The sequence below is a fragment of the Diceros bicornis genome, chromosome 1 (genome assembly GCF_020826845.1).
Source record: "Diceros bicornis minor isolate mBicDic1 chromosome 1, mDicBic1.mat.cur, whole genome shotgun sequence".
Taxonomy (NCBI): domain Eukaryota; kingdom Metazoa; phylum Chordata; class Mammalia; order Perissodactyla; family Rhinocerotidae; genus Diceros; species Diceros bicornis.
Genome location: NC_080740.1, coordinates 35,983,940 through 36,003,937, shown reverse-complemented (window position 1 = coordinate 36,003,937; position 19,998 = coordinate 35,983,940). Strand labels below are relative to the sequence as shown.

Genomic DNA, 19,998 nt, shown 5'->3' with positions numbered 1-19,998 from the left:
ATTGCACTTTTAATACATACAAAATCTATTTAAATATGCTTCTGTTAGCATCAGGGCTCAGGTGCATCCTTTGGTTTGACTACCAGGAACTAATAAGTTTCCAAAAGCTGCTTATTGCAAGCTTATAAAACAATCTAATTTTTTTCTGACGTGAACTGGATAAAAGCTTAGAATTCTTTAATAAGATGGTAATTCATCTACTTACTTCATCAGCAACTACTTAATTTAGCAACTTAACCATGAAGTTAAATGACTATAAAGTATGCCCCTAAGACTGGGAAATACATATTAGTTAAAGGAGGAATCAGATGACTAAGCACAGAGAAAAAAGAAAACTTTTACCATTCTGGAGAACTCTGAGCATATGTATCATTTTCATATATAAAAAGCACTTTTTTAAAAACTATCTACTTATTTTATTTTCCCTCACAAAACTTGATGGTAAGAATATCTTTATTTAACACAAAATATTTATTTCTAATAATTATAAAAAATAAAAAGTAACGATTATAACAGCCTGTTCAAAAAAACAAATTGGTTCTCACTTATACCCTATTCTAAAAATGTAATCACATATTAAATTTTAAGCAATCTGAGTTATATATGGCAATATTCTTACCACAATAACATGTGTCACAGTCGACAATGTACTATCTCCTGCCATCAATGTACGAAGCAATACTCCATTAGTGCAAAATGTCAGAAGTGTCTTTGGAGAAACCCTTTTTGAAAAATCAAAATAAAGTGCAGAATTACAAATCTTATATGTAATTAAAACATGATCACTTTAAATGCTAGTATGGATGTATTTAAAATGTTACTTAAAGTTACTAATATAATAGTATACCAGTACGTATGCTTTATTAGCAAAGTTACGTGAAATATGTATTTTATGCCTGACAATCTCACAAATTTTTTATTACTAACAGCCTTTAATTAATAAAATGATTATTTTGTTAAAGAACCATAAGTAGGGGCCAGCCCAGCGGCGTAGTGGTTAAGTTCACGCATTCTGCTTCAGGGGCCCTGGGTTCGCCGGTTTGGATCCTGGGCGTGGACCTACTCACTGCTCATCAAGACATGCTGAAGTGGCATCCCACATAGAAGAGCTACAACTCTACAACTATGATACACAGCTATGTAGTGGAGCTTTGGGAAGAAAAAAGAAAAAAAAGGAAGATTGGCAACAGATGTTAGCACAGGACCAATCTTCCTAAAAAAAGAACCATAAACAGACTTTTTTTAAGAACTTAAACATTTTTGCTTCAAGGAAAAAGTATATTATAAATGAGATCAGCTTTTTGAATCAATATAGTCAAACCATTGAGAGCAAAGAAATAGTACTACTCATCAAGAAAGTACTACTAGTACTACTAATAATAATAATAAATTCAGTCACTAACATTTATTCAATGCTTACGATAAACTTAATATCAAACCTGCTCTCTAGATGCTTTTATTAGCCCCATTTAATAGATGAAGAAACAGGCTCAATGAGGTGAAATAATTTGTACTTGATCATGACACTATGAAATGGGATTTATATCTATGGCCCAGACTCTTTCTCAAACTATTTATTTATTCAAAACCTCACTAAGTTTAGACATGACCTCAATGTCCTGTTATAGATTTACTTGAAGCAAAATGATCATCTAACTTCTCAACTAACACATTCTCTATATTTAGTGAAATATAAACATCTAGTCTTTTTTAAGAATGATAAAAGGCTACAGGAGAATCATCTTTACCTGCTTTCTAATCGGATCTGATACCCAATTGTTTGACCAATTCTTTCTCTTCTCTCTGCAGCAACTCTTTCAGCCACAGCAATAGCTGCTAATCGTCTTGGTTGAGTACAAAATATACGGCAGGGGATACCATTTTTAAAGCAGTCATCTAAAAGGAACTGAGGAATCTGAAACAAAAGTTTTAAAGTACTATAATATAACATGATTGTATACCCAGAAAATCCAAGTCAATCAACTAACCAAACTTAGAACTAAAAAAATTCTGTGACATGTCCAAATATATAATAATCAGAAAATCAACAACTTTCATGTAACTGCTAATAATCAGCTAGAAAATGTAATTTTAAAAGATCTTGTTGAAAACAGAAACTAAAACTATTGAAAAACAAATTCATAAAGAAATAGTTAAGGCTTACACAAAGACTATAAAACGCTACCAAAAAACATAAAATTTGAATATAGAAAGAAATATGATATATTGCTGGATGTGAATAATCAATATCGCAAAAATGCCAATTCTCCCCAAATTATTCCATAAAGTCAATGAAATGACAATCAAAGTTCCATTGGGATTTTTTAAACAGTGAAAAGCATAAAGAAAACAAAAATAGCCTAATACCAGGATTGCAGACACTTTTCTTTAATTACATTCAAACAGGTCAGAAAGATTTAAAATAAAAAGTAAAAGTCCTTCCACCCCTACCACTACCAATAGTCTTATCCAAAAAAGTAGCTACTATTAACGTTCTTATGAACACTTCCAGGGAAAAAAAATGTTTACACAATTTAGAATATTTGTGTCTACAAACAGGTTTTTATTCACACAAAATGATTATTATATTTAATGTTTATAATTTGCAGATTTCACCTAACATATCAGATCTACCTAACCCATTTTAATAACTGTATATTCCATTCTATGGACAAGCTTAATACACATTAAGTAATTTTCAGGTTTTTTAGGCTTGTTGTTATTGACGTCATTGCTTGCTATTATAAAGAGTGCTGCAATGAATACCTATCTACACACACTTTTGCAAAGATATATATATGTTGAGTCAAAGAATATATAAATTTAATTTGGATGGAAAAATTATCAAACCTATTTTGAAAATTTTTTGCCCTACAAAAAAATTTATGCTCCTACAAAGCAGAAGATGCTGTTTTCCCAACACCTACACAAATATTGGATATCATCAATTTTTTAATTTCTGCCAATCTGATAGTTGAAAAATATAATTTTTGTTTTGATTTCATTTCTTTAACTATGAGTGAGAGAGAGCATCTTTTCATGCATGTCTTAGGCTCTGGGATTTTTTTTAAACTTGACTAGTTCATCCAGAAGCATAAATTCACACAAACTAAGAAATATTTAAAAAGAGAAGATAATGAAGAGGAATATTATGCTACATACTATAAAACTACAAAAAGCAAAAAGTGAGATCCTGGTGCAGAAATAGATAATTAAAGATACATAACAAAAATTCCAGAAATACACCTAGGTACTACAGAAACTTAGTATAGGATCAAAAGTGATATCTTAAATCAGGGGAGAAAGGATAATTAAATAAAAATTATATTGGAACAATCAGATATTAACATGAGAAAAAAGATAAGATTTCCACCTGATATGATACAACAAAATAAATTCCAGATGGATTTTTAAAACTGTAAATACAAAAGTATTAGAACAAAATATTTATAGGAAAATATTTTTTAATCTTGGAGTAGGAAATGACTTTCTTATCACAGCTCAAAGCCCTAAAATTTAAAGATTGACAGATTTGACTAAACAAAAATGTAAAACTACTAAGCAAGACACCATTAGCAAAGCTAAAAAGAAACAAAAAATTGGGAAAATTATTTTTAAGATAGCTAACAGACAACAGGCATGTATCCATAATATATAGAGCACTATTAAAAATAAATCCAGGGCCAGCCCTGTGGCGTAGTGCGTAAGTTCGGGGCACTCCACTTCAGCGGCCAAGGTTCACAGGCTCAGATCCCAGGCACAGACCTACACCACTCATCAAGCCATGCTGTGAAGGCATCCCACATATAAAATAGAGGAAAGATGGGCACAGATGTTAGCTCAGTGCCACTCCTCCTCAAGCAAAAAGAGGAAGATTGGTCAGAGGTATTTGCTCAGGGCCAGTCTTCCTCACCAAATGAATGAATCAATCAATCAATCAATCAATCCAGGGCCAACCCCAGCGGCCTAGTGGTTAAGTTTGGAGCACTCTGCTTCGGCAGCCAGGTTCAGTTCCAGGCGTGGACCTACACCACTCATGTGTCGGTGGCCATGCTATGGTGGTGGCTCACATACAAAAACAGGAAGACTGGCAGCAGATGTTAGCTCAGGGCGAATCTTCCTCAGCAAAAAAGTAAAAATAAATAAATCCAAAATGATTAAGCAAAAAGAAAAATGAGATATAAATAAGCAATTCACAGAATATAAATGGATAATAAGCAAATGAAAAGATATTCAACTCTCTAAGAATCAAGGAAATGCAAATTAAAACATTATTTTTTGCTTATCAGATTGTTAAAGGTAAAAAAAAAAATTATATCCATTGTTGCCCAAGCTTTGGAAAAACAGGAACTTCCAATACTTTCAATACTATTTTAATACAATAACTCTTTTTCAAGTTAATAGACAATAACCAGTTAATCTAGCTACTAAAATTTTAACTGCCACATTCTTGATCCAGCATTTCTCTTCTAGGAATTTATCCTATTAAAAGACTCCCACAAATTAGTAAAGAAATATTAGGATACAATATAAGAAAGTAAGTACAATACAAGAATAAGATTCCTGCTCTGCCACTTCCTAGCCATGTGAATTTGGATAGATTAACATCTGTAAGTTTTAGCTTTTATTCCTCATCTGTAAAAAGAGATAACAAAAAGCCTACATTTCTCGGGGTTATTGAGAGGTTTAAACAAGATAACTTATAAAAGTCCAGCACACACACAGTAAACTGTCATTTTTATCATTGTTATTACAAAAATGTTCAGGAATACTACACAGTTGTTCAAAAAGTGAGGTATATGTCTAGGTACTGACATGAAAAAGTATCTAATATCTATTAAGTGAAAAAAAGCAAGATGCAAAATATATATATTATCCCAAGTTTGTTTTAAAAAACAATATATATCAATACTGTAAAGAGAACAAAAACAAAACAAAGATACTCAAAAAAAAAAACCACTGAAATATATACTTCAAGTTTCTGACCAGGGAGGGAAGGTGGCAAGAGAATTTGAAATCTTTCACTTTCTATGAATATTTTCCATAATGTTTGAATTTTACATAATGAACATGAATAATGAATATGAAAATTCAAAAGTCACTTAATTTCCTAATGCTACTAAAGGCAAGATGAAACTGGCTAATGATATTAACTTTAAATTCTGTTATATTTATATTTTATGGAACAGAAACATTAGTAATTTTACTCTAACTCCTCAAACAAGATACAATTATTTGTTAGGTTTAAACCCATTAGATTAATAGTTTCTTTTGAAAAGCAAAGAGCATATTTAATTCTTAATTAAATTCTCAAGTAGCTTTTCATATCTAGTAAAATGATATACATAATTGTGAAAATAGTCATACATAATTCCAATATACAAATATCATTAGCAAGGACATTCAAATAATTTAAATAAAAACATATTTATTATATTTATCAAAACTTTCATAATGTCTATTCAATATAATTAAAACCGTCACAATTAACACCTACTGGAAAAAGTAACTCTAATACTAAAACAATTATAACAATCTAAGATATCTGGACAGATTCTTTGGAGTGACTCCACGGAATTTCACTTAATCATAAAAGGACTCATGCTAAAGAAAAGCCTTACATATTGTCTTCAGATACAAGTGTCATCATGTTTTTAATTATTTAGTTTTACAGGCTCAGGTTTTAAGGATAAAGAGCTACACTTCTGTGAAAATGGTTAAGTCCTACAAGTAAATAATTGGTAAAGTTTATAGTCAACCTCTCTCCCACCTTGCCTTACCTACTGACTATATTTATTAAAACAACCAATATAACCATAGGAAATCTTAAGCAATTGTCAAAAGCAAATTTATTTGACCATAAAAGAAAAAAATGTAAAATTATATTGACTATTCTATCTGAACCTCTATCAAAAGCAAAGCAATTTCACTATTTTAACATGCTAACATGTCAAAGGACATAAACAAGAAAAGGTCATAGCCTTGTGCCACTTACCTCCAATCTATCACGCTATGAGTGAAACTTCATGATAATGAAGTACTTTGATTCTAAACATCCAAGTCAAACCTGTTATATTAATTGCATTCTACAGTTAACTTTATATTAACATTTGTTGTTATTAACATTGCTTTTAATTTAGCTGCTATGTACAAAACACTATGGTAGGCACTTTACAGACATCTCTAAAATTCACCTTGAATGGCGCCAATTATTAGTTCCATTTTATAAACGAGGACTCTGGCTCACAGATGTTACAAGACTAGCCTAAATCTTCACATCCGATAAACGAGGAAATTGGAATTTGAACTGAAGGCCAAAGGCCATGTTCTTTCCATGATGCCAAATCACATCCTCACCTCTGTTTAAATGAAGGCCCAACATACTAGTTTAAAAATAAATATTTTAAAACATTTCCATTCTACAAATTCTGAAAATGTACTCCCAGTAATTATTTCTGAAATAACCAATAAAGTAACCAGAAGTTTTTGTTGTTGTTGTTAAAATACACGTAGTATAAATTTGATATAAAATTGTCACATAGACTAAAATACTTTTTCTTCTATAAACTTCAAAGAAGAAACAAACCTGTGTAGTCTTTCCAGACCCAGTTTCTCCTACAATCAAAACAACTTTATTTTCCTTAATTATTTTAACAATTTCTTCTTGTTTCTCAAACACTGGCAGAGACTGCCTGAAAGAATCAAATTCGGATTCTCCTCTTTTCACTGGAATCTGAGGTATGCCATTATTGAGTCGCCCACTTGTCTTGCTCATTTCCCGGTTTTCTTTGAAAAATCAATAAAAGAACAAAAAATTTATGATCAACATTTTTTAAAAAGTGTTAAAAATAAACATAAATAATTTTTAATGTAATTTCATTCAAATGCTTCTTCTCTACTCAGTCTCCATCAAGTCAGCAAGCAATACCTTAACTGTTGTACTCCTATACTTAATATTCTTAGAGAACATGTTACATATTTCACTATTAATTAGAAAGCAAATTTCTCAAAAGTATTTCTGATGCATAATGTTTACAAATGAACAAAAATCAATCATTCAATAACCATTAAAAATAAAACATAACATTGATATCCCAAAATGATTTTCACGCTTGTTTCTATCAATAATGACACAGAAAATTAAAATTTTATAGTAGGAAACAATGTGCATTATACTTACAAAATCTGTTACAGACAATATGAAAACACGTTATGAAAAAGAAAAATACCCTACATGTTTAAACATGTAAGATTATGTGATCAAATAGAATAACGTGTAAATATAAGGTCCTAATGCTTAACAAATTTCTTCACTGAGCATTTGAGCCAACATCTACATTTCACTAAGCAGACAGGAATTAAAAATGAGGCATGAGGGCCGGCCCCGTGGGTTAGCGGTTAAGTGCGCGCGCTCCGCTGCTGGCGGCCGGGGTTCGGATCCCGGGCGCCCACCGACGCACCGCTTCTCCGGCCATGCTGAGGCTGCATCCCACATACAGCAACTAGAAGGATGTGCAGCTATGCCATACAACTATCTACTGGGGCTTTGGGGGAAAAATAAATAAATAAAATTATTAAAAAAAAAAAAAAAGAGGCATGATATGTTTTATATTCTTCCCACAATGCGAAATAGTTTTATGCGCATGTATTTAAAACTTAAATTCCTTGATATCTAGGACCATGGATATCCTGCATACCTACTCGAACAGACAACGGAAATTATGCAAATTCTGTCACTTCGGGTAATAAAATAATTTTCTCACTAGGGAAGTTATTTTTCCAAATAGTGAAATTACAACTTCAATTTATAACCTAAATATATTATTTATCTACCTTTCAGAAAGTTATTGCACCGAAGACTCTGTCCTGTCTCTTACCAGCAGCTAAAACTCCAATTTAAAATCTCACTTATTAGCATGTCACGGCAGTGACATGGCATATAGGAAAGTCCAGACCTTGGAGTCAAATCCTAGCTCTGCAGTTTACTAGCTGGTTGAATGGCCTTGAAAAAATTATTTAACTTCTCTGAGCCCCAATTTCTTCACCTGTGAAATGGGGGAAATTTTTACCTTGCAAGGGTTGTTTTGAGGCCCTATATAAAGAGTTTAGTATACTGCCTAGCATACAATAAGTCCTCAATAAATGGTAGCTATTACTATGACACTTAAAAAAAAAACTTGTCTAACATTATGATACACCTTAACACTGCATTTCACTCCAAAATTTTCACAACTCTATCATTTCTAACAAACTATTCAAATTGAGAAATGTTATTTCATCTTAGTTTTTAAAAATAAATTTAAAATGGAAAAAGAACAGTCATCAAATAATAGGATAAACAATGAAGTTCCCCAGAAAATACATACCAGCTTCAACTGCAAACACATTTCCTCTTTCTGTTTTAGGCAGAAGTTCAGTACGCTCTTTATTGGTGACAGGAAATCTTTGAATTAGGCTCCTAACAGCATGTTTTGTATTATGAGTCAAATTACAGGTCATCATTGCATGAGCTGTTTCTGATCCATCTTTCTTCTTCACAGTGAGGTATCTATTTGCTCCCTTTCTGAATATTAATAAAAATCATTTATTTACTATATATAGTCAACTTGTTCACATATGATGTATGCCTACTTAGAAAACACGTCTTAAGCAAAACATTGAAAAAAATCAAAATGCTTTTGGAGAAGATGCTGAAAATCCCAAAAAATTCAATAAAGAGGAGTTTAGTGCTAACGTAGCCATGAGACCATTTTCAATTAAAATTTTAAAATGCTGCATCCAATTTTAAATTAGTAAAAATGGCTTACTTACCCGTAAGTGTTAAAGTTTGTCTTAGCAGTCTGCATGGTGGATGAAACATCACCAGTTAATACATGCTGGGAAACTATATAGAGGGATAAAACCAATCTGAACAACAGAATCTAAAAATAACGATAAAAAAGTTACGGTCCAGACTAACATATCCCACTGAAGGTTTCCACAGTATACTGGTAATGTCACACTCCCATGAAAACCTGTTAAGAGAGCCAAGTTTAGTGACTGGACCAAAAAAGCATAAACCAGCATTACTGATAAGTATTTTCAGATGCATATTGAAAAAAAAAATTTTTTTTCAAAGCTTCTGGTTCTAGCCTTCAATTACAAGTAACGATAATTTATAACTCTTCTCAAATTATTTGACATATTTGTTTTTTCAACTGGGCCAGGACTGACCATGTCTTTTATGACTTTTATAGCTCCAAGAGTACTAAGTACAACGTTACACACACAGGAAGTCCTCAAATGTGTTTTGAATGATTTAACAATACATATCTATAACCTAGCACAATATGGTCAAACTGGTAAAGAGCTCAGGCTCCGAAAGCACACCGACCTGGGTTTGAATCCCAGCTCTACCACTTACTAACTGTGGGACTATAAGCAAAAATATCTCTGAGTCTAAGATGATGATAATATCTGCCTCAAAGGACTATTCATATGACTAAATAAGAATGCATGTAGAAGGCAGTTATCTGTCACAGAGTAAGCACTAAAAAAATGAAAGCTATTATTATAATTATAGTCAGGAACAAATATCATTTCTTATATTTAAAAATAAGTTACCCAAAATATTTCAAAAAATGTTTTATCATTTGTTAATGTCACTATCACATTATAGAAATAAGCAACATAGCCACAAATATAATGAAAATTACATGTATAATTTTCCTAATTTTCAATAGATTTAAAATTTTTCAATGATATCTTCATGGTAAGAATGATATAAAACTGGGGATTAACCTATACAGTTTTAGCCAACTAAGTGAGGCTTTCAATTCACCAAAATTTTCAATTTCTGGAAACTCCTTATAGAATGCTTAAATGAATTATAAGCTTTCTATGCTATCATCTACTCCTGAAGAGGTGCTTAGTGATGCTTAAATGATGGTTACAAAGATGAAATAATTAAATTTAACCTGATCTAGAAATTTTAGTTATTTCCATGGTAAATCAGAATTACTGGATTCTAGAGATGGTCTCTGTAGTAGGTTCTTTCCCTAGGGACATTCCTGAAACTTCAGCACAGTTGTCATAGACTCAATCATTCATTCCCCTTCTGTGCCATTTACTTCATAAAATTTTAACTATGGAGAGCAGGAAGTATGCTGAAATGAGCACTAGAGCAAGAGTCAGGCAGTTTGTGCGCAGCTAGTAATAATCTCAACTAACTAGCTACATGATCAAAAATAAATCATTTTACTTCTCTGACACCGTATACTAGTTAATTTAAAAACCCCTGGGGCTGGCCTGGTGGCATAGTGGTTAAGTTCGAGTGCTCCACTTCGGCAGCCCTGGGTTCGCAGGTTCAGATCCCGGCGCGGACCTACACGCCACTCACCAAGGCATGCTATGGCAGGAGTCCCACATACAAAATAGAGGAAGATGGGCACAGATGTTAGCTCAGGGCCAATCTTCCTCAGCAAAAAGAGGAGGATTGGTAACAGATATTAGCTCAGAGCTAAACTTCCTAACCAAAAAAAAAAAAAAACCCCAATTAAAAAAAAATTAAAAACCCCTACTATTTCTATCAGCTCCAAGATGCTTTAATTTTCTTAAAAATCATCTCAGTAAAGTTTTGCTATATTTCACCTTTAACTAATTTTCTTTTATTCATTCATTATATATTGAGCACCTACTATATGCCAGGCACTATGCTAGAAGCTGGGATTACAAAGTTGAGTAAAATATACTTTTTCCTCAATAAGCTCACAACTAAAGTAACGGGTCAGATTGAAACTTTCCTAACATACGTTGCCTAATAATAATATAGCATTTATGTACAAAAATAATTCATACGAAGCAGGTGTGAGTACTTAGCCATTACCATTTAAAATTTACTGAATTCAGTTTGAACATGGATAGTAGGGCAGAAAGATAATATCAACTTGATAGTTTTTGCATTTTAGTAAAAGATTCTACTTGTGGCTATTAGAGCTCGTTCCTACCACATTCAGCACCACAGTGACACTGATATACAATAAAAAGATTAGTGAAAATTTTAGTAAAATATTCACCTCATTCTTGTGAGGATGGAAACATCCAATACAGTAGACATTTGTCCTACTACGTAAACTAACATATTGAGATCTCCTCATTATGTTTTCATTCCAAGGTAACTGACACTATACTTTGATGAAAAAAGTAAGAGTCTCCTTTACAAAGCAAAATCAACTAGAAACTAGCTGCACATATGGAAAAGATGCTAAAAAAATGAACTCCACAAGAATTTTTTTAAATAATAAAATGCAAGCCCCATATGCAATTTTTAAGTATAAAAGTAAAAGTACTAAAATTACAGATAAGAACATCATAACTTCTCATTTTCAAAAGATAAAAGTAATAAATACATGCTATAATGAAGTTCTGGCATTTCAGTGTCTTCTTCCTTTTAAAGAAAAATGATAATATAACTAATCAAATTTGATGTGATTTTAATATTAATCAATTTATCAATTTACACAGCATGGTACTGAATATTTAACTCAAATACAACCATATGCCTTGTTATTCTCCACTTTCCAAATCTGTAAACAGTTTAAAAGATCATCTTAAGAGCCAAAATCTGAAATGACTACTTAAAAAGCTCACAGCCACCAAAGAATTAATGTCTCTAAAAGAATAATACACGTTCGTTTGATGCCTATTAAATGCTTAATTTAGTATCTCCTTAATTTATACTTCTGTTAGGCAGATAGATGCAAAGACCTAACTCCAAACCATTTTCTCCCCAATACTGTAAAATAAAATTGCAAATTTATTGCAGTTTGCATCATACTAATTTGTACTTTTTTTATGATTACCTAGAAATTAATAAACCAACCAGTTAACTTGGTCACAAAACACAGCTGCTTTCACGTCATAAACACTATGTTTGAGGTAAATTTGTTCTTTCTGTGACTTAATGACTAGAAGCAACTTTAGAGATAAGATCTATCTAATATTTCTGTTTTAACTGCTCACAGTTAAACTGTTTTAACTTCCTCAGCAAAAGGAAGTTCCCAGGACATTGCTTTCAACTCACTGCGAACATCAAAAATTAATTAAACATTAACTATCTTCAAATCTTCGCTCTGCCACTTGCCAGCTGTGTGATCTTGGGAAAATTACTTAACCTCCACAAGCTTGAATTGCTTTATCTGTTATACAGGTACCAGATGTTAATAAGAGAACCTACTATATACAACTATTGTGAGGATTAAATGATTAGCTATTTAAAGCACCTAGCACAATGCCTGTTGCACAAGAGCACTTAATAAATGTTAGCTGCTGTTATTATTATTATTATTGGGCACCATAGCCTTTTTCTTTTCAATAGATGTCCAAAAATTCACTAAGGGAGTTCATCACTTTTAACCCATTTTTCCTATTTTAGCTAGGAAAGAAAGGGGGACCTTTCTTCCAAGGCAAGAGGCAAGGGAGCCAGTAACCTAAATCTGAAAACAGGGGCCTCCTTGTAGGATCAAAATTCCTCATTAGGATGAGGAGAGCACTTGAATACTTACTAAGCAGTGACGTAAGCAATCACAGGAAAGAAACTTGGAAAACCTACTTTCATACACATTATATCTTTTCTTTCCACAGCTTTTAACAAAGCTCATTTTGTAAATTTCATTTTGTCTAAAATGGACTAAAAGAATAGGAAAGAGATTTTGTTTTGTTCATAAGCAACTCAAAGGCTCAGAAAAGTGTGCTCTTAAAACCAAAACACAGTGATCTCAGTTGAGGAAAAAAGGAAACAAATTCTAAGGAGGTGAAATTTTTGGTATGGGAAAACTTGACTAAAATTGCAAAGAAAACATTAGGATATACTAAAGAACACAAAATGCAGGTGTTACTCCACCAAGAATATCTTCACCAAAAGATGAGCAATTATAAAAAATAATCAATTGCAAAGTAAATTCAACTCTTTAGGAAGAGAAGAAAAACAAAATCCAACACACATGGCTTTATTTTGAAAGGAAGGAGATCAAAAAGCAGAAAGTGATCAGAAAAAATATTGTAAATTATCACAGAGTAAGCCTAGAATCTATTTTTAGAAACCTCGGAAGAAGCTCAAAATGAACTACAGAGTCTTAACTAAAACAGAGAGTAACTCCTTCGTATTTTACATTTAAGAAAACGGGGCTTTAAAGTTACAAGACACAACCAAAGCCAGAGAATGAGGCAGCGAGAGACGGAGTAGAACCCAGTTTTCCTGTCCTTTCTTCACACCAGGTTTTCTCTCAAATATGTATTAAGGAACCATAATATCAGGCAGAAAAGAAATAAAACAGAAAAACTAACTCGCTAATAAGTTAATGAAGTTAATGCTAGGAGGTTAAAAAAAATCTTTACTCAAGAGTGAAGAAAAACCCATGAAATATCAGTCAGGTACAAATTCTCAAATAAATGAAAAGAAAGGATTTGAGAAGTATATTTAAAATTACTTAGTTCTTTATACATGTGAAAAGAAGGAAAGGCATTTGAAAATCACAAGGACTACTAGATAGTTATTGTACTAAGTTTGCTCAGAGATAAAAAGGGAAAGAAAAGAGTTAGGAAATTTCATAAGCGAGTTTGCAGAGCACTAGGTATACGTATTACGGACTGGATAAGTAGACAGGGTTGCCTTGCTTCCCTCAGCATCTCTTTCCTTTTTCCTCTCTCTGTCTCTTCAATGTTTCCCTACCTCTCTTGTTTGACCTGATAACTTCTTTCTTGCTCTCCGCTTCCCCAGAAGTTTCTCCATTCTGGACCATCCCTTAAACAATCATGCTACTGTACAAAAGTAGAGGCAGTCTATTCTAATGGACTGCTTCTCTACGAGTAATTTCCAATGGTCATTTCTAAGTTAACCACTCAGAATTCAAAACCCATTTAACCACAGAAATGATGTAGCTGCAGAACCGTGCATTTATAACAGATGTTTTCTAGTGCAGGCCCACAACCTCTTACCTGCAACCTCTTAAACCCAAACAGCTCTGAAAACTGAAAGATTTTTGTAAGTTTGCAACAACTTCATTTGGCAGCAAATCCTGATTAAATTGACATGAGGCTATTTCTAGTCTTTTATTTTAGTGGGAATATTCATACACTTTCCAGCAGAAATATTAATGTGATTAAAGGTGATGCCTATACCTTGTTAAGAATGTTACATAACATATTGCAAATATACCCTAATACCTTTCTAAAATCTGAAAAATCTGAATCTCAAAACATATTTGGTCCAGGTGTTTTTGGATAAAGAATTATGACTCTCTACTTTACTTTTATTTTCAAGTGCAGAATTTTATCTATGCAGAGGACAATAATTTGGGCATGCTCAGGAACCTAACCACTGTTCCCCCGCACTGGCCTTAACGATGTTCAAAATGCACATTCACCTAAGCTAAAGCCTCTGTCTCAGTCAGTAATGTAATCACTGTGGTGGGTACTCATATGCAAGACATCCCTACATCAGCTAATTTCATCTTAGGACCTTCCTACTATTTATTTATTAATATAGTTACTTAATAAAGTTTTGTTTTCCCTCTTCTTAACCTAAAAAGTGGTAAGTTGAAATTTTATTTTTTTTCCCTCTCTCAGTGGTTCTCAACCAGGAGCAATTTTGCTCCCAGGGAACATTTTGGCAATGTCTAGAGGCATTTTTGGTTGTCACAACTGGAGGTGGAGGTGTTACTGGCATCTAGTGGGTAAAGGCTAGGTATGCTGCTAAACATCCTACAATGCACAAAACAGCCCTCCACAATAAAGAATTATCCAGTCCAAAATGTCAACATTGAGAAACCCTGCTATATCTGAATCCCACTATCCTTATTCCCAAAATGAAGTAGCTCCACAGAATTTCAGAGTTCTTCAACTGGAATGGCTCAAATCACTTCTTCTCTGTACGGATCAGTGAACTTTCAAAAAATATATACTGTTTCCTCCTGTTCTGTTTTACCTCATCATTTCTAATCATCAGATTCTTGAGTTGGTAGGAAAGAAAACAATGAACATGCACTCTAAAGCTTACCATTATGGTACAGTAACATTAAAAGAGATAAGTTCTGTAAATAATTGTACTTATTATCTTTATTCCATACATTCTTAGAAAAAGATTTAGCTTCTATGAGAAAAGAAAATATTTTTCTCAAGCAATCAGTTTCAACTTTTAAGCTATTTTTTTCTTACTTTTAAGTAAATCTTAAAATTTATTTCTTTGTTGTCTCCTAGGGAAAACAAAAAAAGGGGGATAGGAGAAATAGGAAAGAGCTGAGTTTGATAGACATGAATCAGTTTATCTACACACAATATAATTAAGGATGTGAATCTAGAACAGTAATAACTATGTAAATGCAATCAGAAACATTTCTCTTTTTTTGGTAACTAGTTTTTTTTAAATAAAAAAAGCTATCAGCTTACCCTTTACTTTTAGAGACCAAACCAAGAGACTGACTCAATCGATGAATAAAGGCTCTTTCAGTACTGGTCAAAGAAGAAGGAAATTCCATTTCTACACGGAAAAAAACACAAAGTACCATTTGAGGATAGGCAATTTTCTTCAAAGGTGCTTCAATACACATATATAGAAATAAAACATGAAAAAAGCCATATAGCGTATAATCAAACGTATTATATTTTATGTGAAAAGTAGATATTAATTCAGTAACTACTGAATGTCTACCAGTTATGATATGAATAAAAATTAAGCCTAAACGTGATAAAGGACTCTAATGTTCACCAAAGATTACTCCTCTTATTTGTGCTGGAATCTTGAACTGGTACAATGGTTGATGATATTTTACTATTTTAACTTAGTCCTTACTTGCTTAATTAACAGAGTGTTTATTTCCTTCCATGATGAGGATGCTCAAGTATTAGGAATGCTCAACATCAAACTCCACTGTCTTTGCCTTCAAAACTGTATAAAATTCATATTCTATCTCATTAGTGATAATTCATCACTATCTCAGACTGGATTTGTTCTATATCGCCGAAGCTTTACCTTTGTTTAACGTTAAGTCCAGAATCACTCTGTCCAGGTCATTCCCTGTTTTGGACTGTGAACTTCCAGAGTAAGGGACCCCCTATCTAGGCCAGCAAATCGGAATGAGCATCATTCTACTGTACCGATTACCACAGGTCGGCTGCTGGTTCCGTATCATGTGACCCAAGACAAGTAGCTTTCTAACCTTAAGAGGTGTGGAAGGAGTCTCCTATACCAAAACAAGTTTCATTTTAAGTGTCTAACGTGATGCTTCTAGGAATTAATCAAAGCACTACAGATTGCCAGTGCATTTATTTGTCTGATTTCCTTCCGCTCTTCCACCTCTGTGGCGCAAACGTTAAGGCTACCACAACCTCCTTTAAAAAAAGAAAGAAGAAAAAAGGTAGGGGCTTACTAATATCTAAAAACTGTGGCTTAGCCGCCCAAAGCTGCCGTAGATAGGCCTCTCCCTCGGGGGAAGAAACGTCTCGTGCAAGGGGGCAACCTGACTTTTCCACCTTCTGATGCCAGGCAAGTGCCCCACAACGCTGCCGATGCGCAGGACGCCGTGCGGTTCTTCAGCTCCCGCCGAGGGTAACCACCGCGGCCCAGGCCCCCGGCCCGCCTCTGCCCGGGTCTTCCCTCCCTCCGCTGGCGCAGCCCCTTCACACCGGGCGCCGGGTTAGGGAGAGGTGGGGCAGCCGGCGGGGTCCCTGTCGGGAACCTCACCTCTCTGGTCCCCGTATCGGAAGCGCTCCAGAGCGATATTGACTGCGATCTTCACCTCCTCGTCTATACGAATGTCCTTCAGCCCCTTGGCGCGGCCGCCGCCCCCAGGGCCACACTGAGAGAGGCCGCCCCCGCCACCCCCGCCACCGCCAGGAGCCGGCGGCCGCGGGGAAACGCTGCTCGGCCTCGACATGGCCCTGAGGAGATGTTCTCCCCGCTGGGGGGCGGCCAGGCCTGCTGGCTGACGGCCAGTGACAGAGACAGGGAGGCTCGGGGGCCACTGCTGGGACCGGACGGCTCCACAGGCGGCCTGCGCTGGGCCGGGGTCACCCCAAAGCCCCCAATCACCACAAGACCCAGGGAGGCGCCGGTGCCACTTAAGCCCGGGCGAGGCCGAGAGCGCGGGCGTAATGACGTCACCAGGGCCGCCGGTGCCCGTGACCTCAGCGCGTCGGCCGCCGTCTGCCTTGGCCGCTGCACACCAATCTAAAGTTCCCCGCCGGTCTGATCCTCTCCGTCTTCCCCCACACCCCGCACCGAGGGGCTCTCGTTCATCCTTTCTTTCAGTCACTCATTACTTTGTTAAATCGTTCATTAATTCATTCAGTAAGCATGTGTGGGCTCCTACTGTGTGCCTGGCAGGCACTATGCTGCTCCCTAGATATGCGTTGGGGAACCAGACAAATCGTTCCTGCCCTCCTGGAGTTTACATTCTAGTGGGGGTAGAATTGCCAGATTTAGCAAACAAAACTACAGAATGCCCGGTTTAACTTCAGATAACTAATAGTTTTTCAGTATTACGCAATTCCCGTGCAGTATTTAGGAACACATATAGTTAAAAAATATTCATTACCCGAAATGCAAATTTAACAGCGTCTGTATTTTATCTGGCAACCCTCGATGGGAGTGACAGACAATAAACAAATAAATGATTAAATGATAGTGCTATATGAGATGATGGAATAGGAAGGTGGAACCCTTTAGTTTGGGAGGTCAAGAAAGATGATAAGAATTTCCATTTGCTTGTATACAAGTCTACTAACATAAACTAAATCCCAGCCACCCTAACTGCTTCTGCTCTGGTCTTCCTATGATCCATTCTCCAAAGAGCAATCAGAGTGATCTTTTTAAAAATATAAGCCAAGTATGATAACACCTCTACATAAGCACTCCAGTAGCTCCCCATTGCAATGACAAAAAAACCCTCAATTCCTTACCATGACCCTCAAGACCCTGCCTGATCTGGCCTCTGCTTACCTCCATGAATCTCATCTCCCACCACTCTCATCCTCACTTACCGTGCTCAGATGCACTAATTTCCTTCCGTCCCTTGAACACACCAAGTTCATTACCATCAAGCAAACTTTCCACTTGCATAGTTTCCTCCTGCACAGGACAATTTTCCTCCCAGTACTTCATATGGATGCCTCTTTCTCATCATTTAAGGCAGGATTCCATCCCTTACCTAGACAGGCTCTCCCACATCAAGCTGTTATCATTTACCACTGTTTGAAATTATTTTGTTTATTATTTGCTGTTGCTAGAATATAAGCTCCTTGAGAGCAGGAACCTTGTCTATCTTGTTTGTCACTGTTTCATCAGCAGCTACAGCTGCATAGACACACAATAAATATTTATCAGTGGGCCATATTTTAGAATCTGGAATTAGGATTGGTCGTCTCTACTCTCCAAAAACTTTCTTCATAATCCTTGAGCTCCTAATTCTCTTTGGTTGGCTGCTAGAAAGAGATCTGGATAAGTAGAGATAGGTCCTATAGTCTAGTCCTAGCATGGTTACCAGTGAACTGGGTGAACATTTACTACTACCCTTATCTCCGTGTATCCTAATTTCCTTAGCTGTGCAATAATAATGCCTGTCATTTATTAAGTGCCAGGGGCACTGTTTTTATTTTCCAGTCCTCACAAAACTTTATGAAGTAGTTATGTTACCTCATGATAGAAATGAGGAAACAGGCTGGTAAGGTTAAAAATTGGCCCAAGTCCATGCTATTGGTAATGTCAACCTTAAAAATAAAACAGGCAGTTATTTTACCTGCAAAACAAGTTTATTCAGGAATAGCCAAAGAATTGCAATTCGAGATGCACATGCTATGGCGGACCATAGGCAAATCCAACAATCAAAGGAGAAGAACACTATTTGATAAGGAAAAAAGGAGAAATTGGGAGAGGTTGTCTTGAGTGAAAGCGATTGGAGAAAAGCAAGAGTTCAGTGTAATGATGGCTTCTTACTGGTGAGTTGCTGGGGTAGTAGATTTCTGTTTGGGATTCACTGTACATTTCTACCTCTAATTGACTATTCTTTCCAGTTATTGACTTCTTTCTGTTGAAGTCTGTAATTGACTAGCTTTCCTGTAATTGACCTCCAATATATGGGAGCTCCTCCTTCTGGCCTCCTGACTTCATTTTAAATGAAATTTCCCCTTATTAATTTTCACAGTAATTAATGAGGTAGGGATGAAAGCCAGGCCCAGCTGATCATGAAGCCTAGCTTCATTTCAGGACAAAACACAGACAGTAGATAATACCTAGATGCACCTAATATATGGTGGTAAAGCTGAAAACATTTTACATGGGGTCAGACACATATTGCTTTCAATCTCACTCCATAACTTCTTAGTTCCACCACTTATTGACTCCATCATTTATTAGCTTTGTGGCTTGACTACTTACTTTGCCTTTTGAGCCTCAAGTTTCCCATCAGTAAATGGGTATATTTAATACTCATCTTATAGAATTGTTGTGAATAGGGCATAATGTTTTGCTTCTTTTTTCCTTCTTGCCATTCTTTTTGGATAAATGTCTAAATGTTTGTATTCCTAGTGCCTAGTGAGGATATGAACATGTTCATTGAAATAAAAGAGAATACCTGGGGCCAGCCCAGTGGCATAGTGGTTAAGTTTGCATGCTCCACTTCGGCGGCTCGGGGTTTGCAGGTTCAGATCCTGGCACAGACCTACACACTGCTCATCAAGCCATGCTGTGGCGGCGTCCCACATACAAAAAATAGAGGAAGGTTGGCACAGATGTTAGCTCAGGGACAGTCTTTCTCAAGCAAAACAAGGAAGATTGGCAACAGATTTTAGCTCAGGGCCAATCTTCCTCACCAAAAAAAAAAAGAGAGAGAGAGCGAATGCTTGCCTAAAGTTACATAGCAGTAAATTATAAAGTTAATCAGATTCTACATTATCTAATATTTTTGTATACCCCTGGAAATTTCTGGGTGCTTGGAGTGAAACACTGCAATTCTACTTTTTACATGT

General features: G+C 35.3%; 1 protein-coding gene across 2 annotated transcripts in view; it reads right to left on the bottom strand.

Moving 5' to 3' along the window:
- YTHDC2 (YTH N6-methyladenosine RNA binding protein C2) overlaps positions 1-17,104 on the bottom strand; it is a 73,771-nt gene extending 56,667 nt beyond the window's left edge. For both annotated transcript variants that reach the window (XM_058538649.1, XM_058538656.1), the window contains exons 1-6: positions 16,718-17,104; positions 15,424-15,514; positions 8,367-8,563; positions 6,587-6,786; positions 1,749-1,915; positions 620-722 (exon numbers count right to left, since the gene is read on the bottom strand). In XM_058538649.1, coding sequence (XP_058394632.1) covers positions 620-722; positions 1,749-1,915; positions 6,587-6,786; positions 8,367-8,563; positions 15,424-15,514; positions 16,718-16,910 — 951 coding nt within the window. In that variant the 5' untranslated portion in view covers positions 16,911-17,104. The remainder of the gene's footprint in view (positions 1-619; positions 723-1,748; positions 1,916-6,586; positions 6,787-8,366; positions 8,564-15,423; positions 15,515-16,717) is intronic.
- Positions 17,105-19,998: the final 2,894 nt, after the last annotated feature.